The sequence below is a fragment of the Trichoplax adhaerens genome, genomic scaffold (assembly GCF_000150275.1).
Source record: "Trichoplax adhaerens TRIADscaffold_1 genomic scaffold, whole genome shotgun sequence".
Classification (NCBI taxonomy): Eukaryota; Metazoa; Placozoa; class Uniplacotomia; order Trichoplacea; family Trichoplacidae; genus Trichoplax; species Trichoplax adhaerens.
This window is the reverse complement of record NW_002060943.1, coordinates 10717878-10731830: the sequence shown is the minus strand read 5'-3', so window position 1 is coordinate 10731830 and position 13953 is coordinate 10717878. Positions and strand designations below refer to the sequence as shown.

The 13953-nt window shown below is 30.7% G+C and overlaps 1 protein-coding gene across 1 annotated transcript; it reads right to left on the bottom strand.

Annotated features, from left to right (window-relative positions):
* Positions 1-4294: 4294 nt before the first annotated feature.
* TRIADDRAFT_52576 (uncharacterized protein) lies at positions 4295-13576 on the bottom strand (the record flags this gene model as incomplete). The annotated part of the gene is made up of 17 exons (XM_002108231.1): positions 4295-5139; positions 5228-5279; positions 5325-5432; positions 6163-6498; positions 7098-7202; positions 7458-7578; positions 8347-8497; positions 8649-8738; positions 8871-8937; positions 9406-9648; positions 9760-9957; positions 10772-10837; positions 10942-11022; positions 11230-11337; positions 11527-11635; positions 12819-12955; positions 13499-13576. The coding sequence occupies 17 exons, from the start codon at positions 13574-13576 to the stop codon at positions 4295-4297; spliced, it is 2895 nt and encodes a 964-aa protein (XP_002108267.1).
* Between the last annotated feature and the right edge of the window lie 377 nt (positions 13577-13953).

The following is a 13953-nucleotide window of genomic DNA, read 5'->3' as shown; positions in this document are numbered from 1 at the left end:
TTCGAAATAAATTCTATGGGTATTTTGAAATAGTAAAGTAAAATGAAAAGCTATACTGATTGAAAATAATCGAAATACTTAAATTTTAGTGATTCGAATACAATCATTCGCTAATGTTTAGGCAATGCGCAATGTTAAAATACTAGAACTATAAGGATTATCATTAAGAGAAAGACAAGCTAATATAGTTAGTCAAAAATTTCCTGTTGTGATGAATTCGGTAATAGAAAGGATATTAGCCTGTAAATATTAATCGACAATGAAACAATAAAAAAAGTTATTCTTATTATATTTTATATTAATAGAGTTCAAATGGGTTTTAAAGGCATCTTTGAGCTATTTTTACTATTTACTATCAAGACTTATTTACTTAAAATTAGATAATATATATTCTTTATTTTATAAAAAATTCCATTTGATGATGTCAGTTATATCATAAAATAGGAGACAGTTTGCTTAATTAAGATTTCAAAACTATACAAAATTTTAGAATTTTAATTTACCAATCTGATAGAAATGAATAATTAATGTAATAATTTGCAATTACTTGAATTTACATTCTTGAAAGAGTTATTGACTTTATCTTAACTAGTATATGAAATCGTTCTCTTTTCTAATGTATTACAAGATGTGTACAGCTGATATTTATTGAAATTGAGATAGAAAATAGATTAATTCTTCAAATGAGAGAATATCTATTGCTGAATTATTCATAAATTATACCCATTCATGTCACATGTAGAATTTATACAATCGACTTTTAGACTTTATTTCCTGTCATATGAAGATGTTATGACAAAGATCAGAAAGAAAATATGCTATTATTATCATTAGGCGGAATAATTCGACATACCCAATCACGAAAGTGAAGTTTACGGTAGTTTCTGTAAATATAAGGCAATTATACTGTCACTGTTAATATAGGTCTAAATTTTTGTAATTCCATAGAGCAGAGTATCAATAAGGGAATAGGTTTAAAAAAATGATATTACTAGAGAAATCTTATTTTCTTATACAATTCGATTTATAAATTGTTTGCATCTACGTACAGTTTACTCCTTTTACAACAGTTTATTCATCACCTTTCATTAATCACGGTACTAACTGACTCTAAGTCAGCCGAAGATACAGCAGGATCTACAACTCAAATAGTTATTGATACCGCTCCGCCAGGTGTACTAGATAAATCCGCTGTTTCATTGATTTTTAGTATCTGCTATTTTAATGTCGTCCATATATTGCACATTTTGAATTACTGCAGCTTATTAGGTATATCAGGTGTAGTTATCATGTTGCATTAGGATTAGTAACTAAATATATCAGTGGTTATAAATTCCTTATTACGACTCTAAGTGATAAAATAGGAAGATTAGTGTCTCAAAATAATTTTTTACAGAGATTCTTATCTTTGCCAGATAATATAGTTTGCTTTTCATTGGTGATATTATCATTCGGAGTTTCACATATTTGTAAAGTAGACAGCATCTTTTGATACTCGCATAGATTAAACTATAAATTCAAAAATTTTACTGGAAAATAAAATCAACCGATTTGTTATATTGCTACATTACACGAATATTAGTTGTCAGTACTTGATAATATTCGAAGAATTCGTAGTTATCTGTCGAAAAAAGTAAAATTTTATGCATAAAATCAGTTTTAGTAATTCCTAAATGTTATCTAATAATAACTGTGCTAGGCCTACTACGCAAAAGTTACTCCAAAGCAGCACCATTAATCAAGGTATCAGTTAATGAACAACTGTAATTAGCTATTACGATGTTACCTGAGCATTTAAATAACTTTATCATCGTAGCTATTATAGTAAAGTCTGCAATTGTTGTACAAAATATGATATATAGATAAATGTCTTGTCGTAATTTTCATTTAGGGTGGCTGTTATATATTTGGTATTTATTGCTATTACGTGTAGAAAGTAATGAGATGCTTTAATCCTAAGTCAGGTTAGTTAATCTAGGCAATAGTCTTGCGGCAGTTACGTTTACGTATGAGCACCGTAATACATTAAAATATTTGCTAATAGAATAACTATATTAGGATATTATGGTTAAAGAAACGTACTGTAATAAAGGATAACTAGACTAAGGGTTGTTTACAAGTAACATACTTCTATAATAATGGGAATAATTCGAGTAACAGAAAGTGCTAATAAAAGTTCTATCTTCACTATTCTTAGTTATGCATATTACGTGAAGTAAAAGCTAGTTTAAGTCAATATGGGACCGGTACTTAAAAGATTTTTACTTTGTATTCACCAGTCACAGAAATTACAACATCACCATTTTTACTTTACAGCATCATTGCAAAATCATATTCTTAGCAAGGTATTCTGTATGAAACCATACAGCCACCATATAATCGAATTGGATGTATACTCAATTACTGTATACGAGAGATAATTGCATTTATCCTTTCCCCTTTCATAACTTCATTGTATTACTGCGTTTCTTAATTAAACTGCTATTGATCCGTGTTATTCCGACATGTATAAACTGAATGTACGCTTAATATGTCAGATATCGTTACAATTATCTCTTCTCCTTGCGTTAGTTTAGCTTTTTAGAATTCTCTTATTTAAATTCATGGTAACATGGTACTTACTGCTTTATACTTATAAAACACCATTTTGATGTTCAGTACATGGATTTGATATAGTACGGGAAAAAATTTTGTTAAAATATTTTGGCCTGAATGTATCTTAAATTCGAAAGATATCCTGACAAAATAAATATGTACATCAATAGTGGAAAATTATTCTTTTTGCCTTATCGCACTATAAATTGATGCTTATAGTTAGGTTAAAGACTTAATATACGTCTGTTTAAATTATAGAGTATCAAAGATTACGACTATTGTAATAAACCTACTTCGAATTTTCCCCACAAATGCAATCACAAAAGATTTGGAGTAGACTAATGTCTATTATGAGTTCTCGCTAAGAAAATTTTTACAACTGTGAATTGCAATTTCAACGACAAAACTGACTATGGTAATTTTCACAACTTATATGCCTAACTAGTTCATAATTTGACGATCATAAGCAAGAATTATTGAATACCACCAATTATTGCTTACTAAATTTAGTATAAGAATGAGTATCGACAGTTACTATATCTTCGTACAAAACTATAATCAATACAGCATGATTACAATTATACATAGATCAGTTAAATATTAAAAGTATAGATTGTATTACTGAGTATAGAATGCAAAGTGACCTAATGAACTGTTATCTGGCACAGTATGTCCTAATATTGCTGACCTTAATGTAGAATATACTTATTAATTTAGAATAATAATTAATATACTGTATGCTGTAATTCAGTAGCACGTTCAGAAGAGGGCATTAATGATTTATCTATTTACCATTTCGTTAAAGTTTACACCTTATTAAACGAAGTTTAGTAATCAAGTCTATATGATAGCTTTAACTATTTTAGCTATAGCTGTCCATTAAATTTTCATTTAATATCGGATATATGAAGTGATTTCCTAACTTACAGGCCATTTAATTGTCATAGAGTAGCGTACAGCTTAAGCAATGAAGTACATAAAAAAGATGTAGGCGTATCACCATGTGTTGTAATTTTGGATTAGCAAATATTATTTAAGTTTGGTTTACCTCATCTACGTGATAAAGGTAACTGTTCAGTTGCTGTTTAATTAAAATATGTAGCTAATACTGTAGCTCACAACTGGAGTTTCACACCGATTTTCTGAAGTCAATAATACTTTAACCCAAATCCTAACATAAAATTGAGTTAAAATTTGGTGATTATTAAAAGAGTTAAAAGAGTATTAGATTATATTACCATTGATTAATCAGTTAATTTAGGAAGGCGATGTTACCGTGCAAGTACGAAATCCAGTGATTTCGCGAATTGCCTAGTCAATTCGCGAAATGCCTAGTCAATTCGCGAAATGCCTAGTCAGTTCGCGAAATGCCTAGTCAATGCCCAGATATATTTCTTTGTTGATTGTAATACTCTTTATTCATACAGAAACATTATTATATAAACCAGAGATATATTTTTTGTTGATTATAATAATCTTTATTCATGCAGTAATATTACTAATTAGCCAGAGATATATTTCTTTGTTGATTATAATAATCTTTATTATTGCAATAACTTTACTACCTAAACCTGAGTCACATTTCTTTGTTGATTATAATAATCTTTATTCTTGCAGTAACTTTACCAAATAAACCTGAGATATTATTATCAGTTAAGTAGTTATTAAAGAATTTATTATGTTCTGATTATTATTATAATTATTTATTTTTACAGGTTCTCTGATGATGACATTTACTGTTGCACTTAACATTAGCCTTAAAGCATTTGCATCGGCTAGTAATGCAAGATGTATAGCAACCACAGAAATGAGATTTTTGGCCAGTGATAACAGATTCTAATTTGGCAGTTTCTCTAAGACTAATTTTAACATTACAATTTATATCATCTTTTGCTAAGAACGATTCCTTACATAGGGTAAGCTGGGTGGCATCATGTAACCTATTTATTAGGCCATGCCATGTTCCTAACTGGTAATAATTATCTTTTGATACAGAAAAAATACAGGCTTGCACGTTCCTTAATTGGCTTTTCTCTCTATCAGGTTCTGGCAATGGAATCAGCACGGTGTCACCAACTATGCCTGACTTTAGCCTTTTTACCGATTTCTGCAGCATTGTTTCTGCTTGTTGCTGCAATTTTCTCTTCGATTGCTGCCTCAAGTTACGTGTGTGCTCTTCTGATTCACATAGTCGACAGGTAACCAGACTACCAAACCCTTCTTCAATATCCGTAGAAGCACAACAGGGCGGTATTGCATGGCAATAGTTTTTGCAAATACGACACTTATGTGCTCTACTAGATGGTCTTTGGCAACTGACGCATAAATCAGCATTCGATTCTAAATCGTCGAAGGAAGATTCTTGGCTGCTTAGCTCATCTTCTGAATCTGGTATATTTTCAAACGGCTGTGATTCGATATTATCTTCATCTGTACCTTGTATGTAACCTATCTTGTCTAGCACACTTTTAGAAAATTTTCTGCCGTCAATATCGACCCTAGGCTTTTTACCAAACATTGCCTCGTAAGGTGACCTCCCAATCCCTAAATATGAAATTTCGATATATTTTTTGATTACATAAATGACGCACAATATTACGAAAACTATTTTATGTATAAATGGCTAACTCACCAGAATGAAACCTTGAATTTTTCTGCCACTGAATCAACGGTAAATGGCTAGCCTAATTTACAATACTATGTTCCCTCTTCCAACATGCAAGGATTACCTCTACATCTTGGTTGGCTCGCTCTACGGAGCCTTGCGACTGAGAATGTCGCGGCTTGCCATGTACTTGTTTACAATTTGGCCAAATTGTCAAGATTTCTGTTAAATACTAATATGTAAATACTTTTTAGAGAAGCATGACATTTCTAAGAATAGGTAGTATAAAATCGAGAAAACAGCATTTCGTAACAATATTTAGTATTAATGAATAACTTGTCATTCGAGCCTCTAATTGTTCTAAAGATTTTAAACTTGAATTGCAATACCTTATTCGAAAATTCACGACCATTATCGGTATGCAAGATGGTAGGAGCTCCTAGTAAACCAAAAATTTCGAATATTTCCCTACTCACTACCTCTTGCTACTTAGATTTTAAAGGACGTAACACACAAAACTTGGTGAGATGGTCCTGGTAATTCAAAATATATTTGTAGCCTCCATCAGGCTGGGCCTGCATGTCAATTATGTCCCCTCTGATGATATTCAGTAATGAATAATTTAACAGTAGTTTATACTTAGTAGTTACGAAAATTGTTTTGGCAATCTTTTCCTTTCAGTAACATTACTAATACAAAGAATATCTATTTTGTTGGACGTTATATTAGTTGATAAACATTATCAGGTGTGTACACCTATAACTGATCTTTTATCAAAAGCCAATTTCATCAATTCATTCATAAGGCTGAGCAGGACCAATTTTGTTATGTCTGACCTATAGAAAAATGAATAATACCCTACGGTAGCTATCAGAATCTATACTACGTCGATTTAATGTAATGAGCAATAATTGTCTATTGCTATCTTAGATTTAGGCGAACATCAAATATCCTATAATTACCTTAGGAATGAAGAAGATACAAATAGTAGTAGTTGTGCAATACAAAATCAAGCCACAAGAAGTGATGTAAGGTCCACCAGATGTATTAGGTAGAGAAAATGTGATCGGTATGACAATAATGCATAGTAATGCAACATTGTAAATACATATAGCGATTTGCTTGGACTCATTCATGATCAGCAATTTAATCTTCCTTGCTTCATATGCTATAAATGCGCCAAAAATTATCACAAATCCATTAAGAGCTAAAATAGTCACAAGCCAAATGGTGCCATGTTGGCAGTCACATTCCAGCAGCTGTGAAATCACTATTATAGAATCGTTGCTGAAAGAAACCTACCGAACAAAAATGATTCAAAAATTCTAAATTCACTGCAAGACGTTATGTAAGCAGTCAATATTTTATTTTGAAAATAAAATGATGCATATAAGTACTACTATTGCGGATATTATAATGATAATCGTTTGAGATTCAGATTAGTGGCTTTAAAAGAATCAAAATTGATCAATTCGTAACTATTCAAGTAAACAACATCGAGAAGAGATCATACTTCTTATTAGTCTAGGTAATAATATTAAGATAAAGACATCAAAACTTGCGATATTGAAATGATTCAATACTTCTCTCTTCAATATGTTATACTCCGGTTTCATTGGATCAACAGCTGTCCAGGTGGTGAGTATGGAAGTTTCTGCAAGGATTAATACGGTCACAATCCCGTATAGGTGGTAATCATGTATGGGCTGGTTCATAATTAGAAATTAGAAAAAGCAGCAGACTGAATTATAAAGTATCTTCTCTGTAACCTTAGTTATAGGCCATCATGAGTATAAAATTGTCCCATTCATTTCAGTATAATCTTTGTAAGTGATGAAAATATACCCATATGGCACGTTATGATGAGCAGTAAAATAGTACTTTAAATGATACTCACAGAAATTCGTTTCTTAGTAGTAAAGATCTTATAAGCCCGATACGTTTTAGCAAACATTGAGCCTGAGACTATTGCAAATCCAATTGTTGTGAGCCAAGGAGGTAACTGTTCACCAAAATTAACCATCCAATCATACAACAAGTAACTTAAATACTTTTAAAGATGTGCTATTTAACTGAAGTAATGAGACTAATAGTCGAGCTCTAATTTGTTATAGGATACAAAGAACTAAAATATAATGATTCAATCTGCACACTCTTTAAGTCTTCGTCCAATATATAAATTAGCTAATGGTTTTCCGATACAGGAAAGCCTGAGATGTATATTACGAGTTTTCATAGCTGAATGATTCGTGCTTACCATGCATAAGATAGGAGATTCAACAACACTAATTGTTCCACTTGCAATAACTGATAAATACAAGCTTATGCATCCAATCAGAATTAGGCTGTTTAGATTTGGGCTAGACATTTTAATAACCCTATAAAGAAAATAAAAATCTTACTACCGGTAACAATATGCGAATAATTAAGCTAGAGCTTGAGTATAGAAGTTCTGTAGGTTTTAATTATTGCCTAATTTAGGTAACATTTGTTTGTCCAAATTTTGTTCATTATCTGCAGCGATAGCATACCCGTAATAAACAAACTAAAATACTGATAATTTAAATAATACTACTCAGCAGCTAATAACTACTTCTGTATTGATTTTAAATAATTCAATTATTCAAGATTAAACCAACACATTTGAATTTTCTCTCACTAATCGCTATATGTTTAATAAATAATTGGTTTAAATGCCTGATTATTTAAATCAAAGAAAAGCCCTTTAGAGGCACGGCAGAAGTCTCATCTGAACCGACTTTTGCTAAGATACTATGCAAAATATAGCTAATCTGATGAATACGCTAGTACAGTACAAATATTTTAATCAAAAAATTGTGAATTACTAGCTTCTTTGTGATTTTGTATTAAACATCATAAAGTATGAAAAATGACCGATTTCGTAAATTTTTGTTAGCGTAAGTTATACATCGCACGATGAATAGAAGTACACGGAATGGTTTCACTTGGTTTGAAAGCTACTGTAGATAAACAATATCGATGCATGGCGCTTTCTGATGCAAAGTGATAGCACTTATAAAGACTACATCAGCAATTCCTATACTTATCAATAATATATCTAGATACTAAATAAATAAATTCCGCAGGTTTAATATACTGTGCCTTTGTACAGTACATCACGATACTTTTTATTTCTGTTTTTGTCATTGTAAATCAGAAAGGCTACTGCTATTAATATAGCAATGCAAGATAAGATAGTCATGATTATAAATATAGCCAAAGGGATTCTTAACAGACGGTAAACACGTTTGACCTGATCAACTGGAGGTCCATTACCTAATGAAAGTAGGAACGAAATTATTGTAGTGTATCCAAATCACTTAAGCTAATGTATTACATGATAGTTACAACCCTATGGCCCTAAAAATGGCTACCTTGTTATTTTCGAATATGAAATTATCATTCTTAATAAAAGTTTACGTCAAACCTGCCCATTTAATAACATTTGGAGGGATTGTATTGAAATCTATTAGATTCTCTTTAGCTATTATAGTAGCTACAAATCTCTTAGCATTGCCTATATAGTGATTATAATACACAAATACATCCAAAAATAATATTATAACTGCATTGGAACATTGTTAATACATTACTCACTACTTCATAACGACTTTTGAGATATACTGTATCTTACAACAACTTTTCTGACCTTGCTGTTGAACTAAATAGGTATTATGAGGATGTACATCACCGTATTTATCGAATTTGATCATGTTCTATGGAAGCAAGAGCAATCAGTTAATAAAATATAAAATTAAGCTATTAAATCATTAATCCATCACATATCCACAATTACTGCAATCAAATAGCAAGCGCTATCCTTAAGTATTTGGGTATTTTCAAATTCGATCAAGTTTTACTCTGAATCATGCATGCTAATGTAACCATTTATTTCGACAATATCCACTATATAGTTAGTAACAATTTTAGTAAAGTTATATCGTATATAATTTTTAGAGCGAGTAAATAATAAAAGGGCAGCGCCAAAATAACTCTGTAAAAATACGCTATTTGGCTCAAAGTTAATTTTCAAGGATTGCTAATTAAATATTAGAGATCGACTATCATTTGTAAAACTAGAAATTTATAATAAACTACTGTTGTCGTCTTAAGATATTGATATTCGTCTATACATTTAACACTTTTCGCTAAATAATCTTAATATTGCTCATATAAAGACTTACACTTATCCCAGAAAAATTGACTCGATACATTTCCTCTTTAAAAATTCCTGCCATTTCACTATCGCTGTACCGAAAATCGTCCAAACTTCGATTAAGTTTTGTTATTCGACTAAGAGAACTGTTTAAAGCTAAAGCTTCTGCCCAAACAGCATCGTATGTAAAACCAGCGTAACTATTAGGCCAATAAGTATGATTGACAATTGATGGCCAGTTATGATATCTAATATCAAATGATTGTGGTGTCTATGTATATGTAAAAAATATAACATAGACATATATCATATTTAATCTGAGCTAGATCAGATATAGGAGTACGATAAGGATAATACAGTATAGAAAAATAAAGCATCGAACCATGCCAGATATGGTAGTTTCATCAGCAGTATTAATCGTAGCAAAATCGATTGAGAGAGAATAATTGGCGGCTATGGCAATTTCTTGTGGTGTACAATTAACGTGTTTTACGTTAACGGCTTTATCCCAGAACGTAGAAGACAGAAAGCCAGGTACAATCCAGACATAATCAGCTCCATACATTCCATGCTTGTAAGCCTAGATATACCGTACGATACGATATTCTATGTTAAAATTATTGGGATATTTAAATTTAGGCCTTACAGTGTCTGACATTATTTAAACTGTTCATAAATTACGATATACATATTAGATGAACGTTTATGAGACCGCATTACATAATTTTGAGGTTCCTGAAATACCATAACTTATGCAAATGCTACTTATTATTACTAATATTCTATTTAGTGACATAATAATTAAGATCCTCTACGCGAATTCGATTTTATTCACAGATTAGCAATATTAACCATTACATATCTAATACCAACAGTTTTTCATTGCTTTCATTTTAAAGCTTGATTAATGTATTAAATATAAAGATTTTTCGCATTAGAACTCTATGTTACTGTATAGTACAATTTTTATTTGATACATCTAAAATAGATTCTTATTAATATTCCAATATGCACATATTATATGGTGATGAAGAACGAGCATCTCAGAAACAATACGACAAGACCCTTGATTTCTTTTTTTATTTCATTATATTATTAAATCAATCACAACCAGGGACTATGGTATCTAACTAACGATGAGTAAACACTTTTATATAACCTTAAGACCCAATCTATAAACATGAACTATCTTAGACTGCACCACTTGTGCGAAACTCTCATTTTAACAATTTACTATAATGTTGTATTACAAAGTTACGTCAAGTTTACAGAAATTTTATTTGTAAGATATTCTTGTCTAAAAAATACCTATTATATTACTAGCAGATAATATTTACGTTGCGTAGTACAGCATTGATACAAGAATTTCGAACATGTAATAGTTTTAAGCTAACCTGGCAAAATATTTCCAATGCGTCTTCTTCTTGGAAATGTCCAATTATGATTCGTACATCTTCTTCCTATTGATATTGTCATTGTAAGCTGCGAATTAGAATATTTGTCCACAAATACTTCATAGTTTTCATATAATATAATAATATTACAGTCTAACTTGAGGACATACTTTTACACCGTTAATGTACCAAGATTTAACCGTAATTTTTAAATGTTTCTTAAATCGTGAAATCGAGAGTTTGCGAATCGCCTAGTTGTGAATTTGTACGTTATCGAATGCGATAATTGCGAAAAATTTAAACGTGTTAACATATATAAAATTAGCACATATAAAATTAGCGTCCTTGAATGAGAGTGTGTACTCAAGAGTTAATACTGTTTCCAAGAAGAAGATTTAAAAAATCTGTCAACACCCGATTCTGCAACCACTTGTAATACATTGCATATGGTACGGTACCTTTAGATTTCCAATTTGTCGGTCGAAATTGGTTCCAGGAATAAATCCTTCAGTTGTGATGACTTGGATTTTAGCGTGATGTAAATCATTCAGTAGTCTTTCCATACTCTAATTCAAAAATATCAAAATCATTGTGTTTAATGTTTGATAAATAAAGTATTCTGTATATTCTATTAGATGAAATATATGACGTGATACTATATGTACATGAGCAAGATAAATGAATCAACTTTATACTTAATGTTATGATAGGTTCGTAATCTTTAATCTATTCATCAATATCATATCTTAACTTACCACATCGTAAATTTCACTTCTTCTCGCAATGATAGCTACTTTAGTCCAATTGTAGTATTTAAGTAACATGACTTGCGGTAAATTCCAAGCACCGTTAGAAAAGCAAGTTCTAAAAAGGTATGGAAAATTTTCTTTGTCTGATAGTAAAATACTTTCCGAAGAGAAAGTTGTCTGAAAGATTCAATAATCACAGATAGGAGCGATTTGGTTTAATAGCTACTTGATTTTTATGATTTTTCGTTATGAAAATGAAATAACGAGATAAAATCGTTAAGTTTAATACGCATAATCAAACATTTCCAATACGCAATTAGTATTTAACAAGTTTAACTTCAATTAAAATTTTACGAGGTTATTGTGTGCTTATTTTTAGCCGTTATTATACGGTTCATGTATCTTATTCGGCAATAATAGCATACAGAATATTGAATACTAATGGCTACTGTATTATCTGTATACGTTGACTAAATATATTATCTCGTATATCGTCTTTGTAGCCGCAAACATTGTTCAAGTGTTAATACTAATTGAAGATTTTATTTATTATCTGATTGCATCGATGGATATCATATGAATATCGACATGACCCTGTAATTTTACATTAATTTAAGAAGAGTAACTTTCTTTTGTCACCCTTAACGATGGAATATTGTCCGCAAATTAATGTAAAGCTAGCATAAAATTTCCCAACATGTCTTATCATATTATTCCGACTTGTGTTAAAATTAGTCATAGCAATATAAATTAAGCTTATTAAGAGAATTAATAAAATGAAACCAGAATTATTATGCGTTACTTGAAACGAAACATGCCTCTATACGATATTTACTGCAGGATATGTAAAACTTTAAAAGTTGCTAAAAATCATTAAGAGCAAAAGTGAATTCTATTTATCAACCAAGACACTGAAAGTAAGATCTTTAATATATTACAACTGTTTACAGATTAGCTGTGGGAATGTATGAAAGAACTTATTTTCAAGTCCATGAGACCTGTCTTGTTCTAAATGGACAATGAGGTACGGTATTCTACCCGTGCAATTTTATTTCAAGCCAGTTCACTTCTCGATTGTAATAAATTTACAATTATAGCGATAGCTTTAATTTTGTGAATCGCTTTCTGTTATTCCCTTTAATAGAATCATTTGCTGCACTTTAAAAAGTGTCTAATTTAAGTTTACTATGAATACAAAATATGAGGTGGGTTAACTAATCTGCCATTTTTACATTGTATTTTCGGTGTGAAGGCTGTTTACACTAGAGTGTGATTAGTTAAGAAAATATAATACAAACTGGACTAAATTGTAATAATTTACAACTCCAGCCACTGCCGATGTCACTCGAGCGAATCCACAACCCAACAGCATAATTTTTTGGGGCGGTAAACGTATAAAATCAAATAAAACCTTTACGCCTAAATCGCTTGATGCCTATGAGAAGTACAAAAATATTTTTCATTATAGGTTGCTATTTAAGGGCTATGTAATGTACGTATTATTTAATGCTTCGGGTAAATCATAAGACGAAACCATTCTCCTAACAGACTTTTAGTAAGTAATACCGGAAGAGAAGCTTCATGCGCAGTTTTATTAACACCATTCTCAAGAAAAAGTTATGAAAATCCGATATAGGCGTAGTAGAACAACTAAAGATACCCAAAAATTTGACAATTTCATGACTTTATAAGAATTGGCTTGCAAACTGATAGCAATGCCAAATGAATATTTATATGAAGTCAGGCTATTTTCAATGATCCTAAATGCTTTTCTTGGTATAAAAATTTATTAAGCTATACGTTTATATTAGAATTCAAAATTTAAGCAAGTTTAAAAAATCAGAAATTTTAAATGAGATTCTGGAAACTGACAAATCAATTACATACAGTACTACGACTGCTAGAAAATTAAACCTACTAATAAAATAATAATTCATAAATTTGTATCTACGGTATTAGCGTAACAATTACTGCTTACTTTCGTATTTCCAATAATTAGGCTGAGTTGATAATTAGGTAAAATGTCTTCTCTAGCGTTTATATCATCAAAAGCCATTTGAGCAGCTGGTATTAAGCCACTTCCATTCCAACCAACATTATCTATTGGGAAGAAACCACCAATGTACAAGTTTATTTTTTCACTATAAGAGGAAACGCTCCGGAGGATGAAGATAAGAAAAAGTAAATTAAATCTATTATTCATTTCTAAGTATGAAATACTTGGATTCTAAACGAACTTTATATGTAATATTACTACAGTAAAGAACGACAGTAAAAGTTATTCAGATCAAGAAAACTCGAATTACTTAAACGATAATAACTTCAGAGTAATTATTTGTCTATCAGTATCTAGGTATTCTGCGAGTTAAAACATTGGAGTCAGCTTCAGAAATTATCTAGAAAGCGTATATATTAAGATAATTTAGCTGGAAA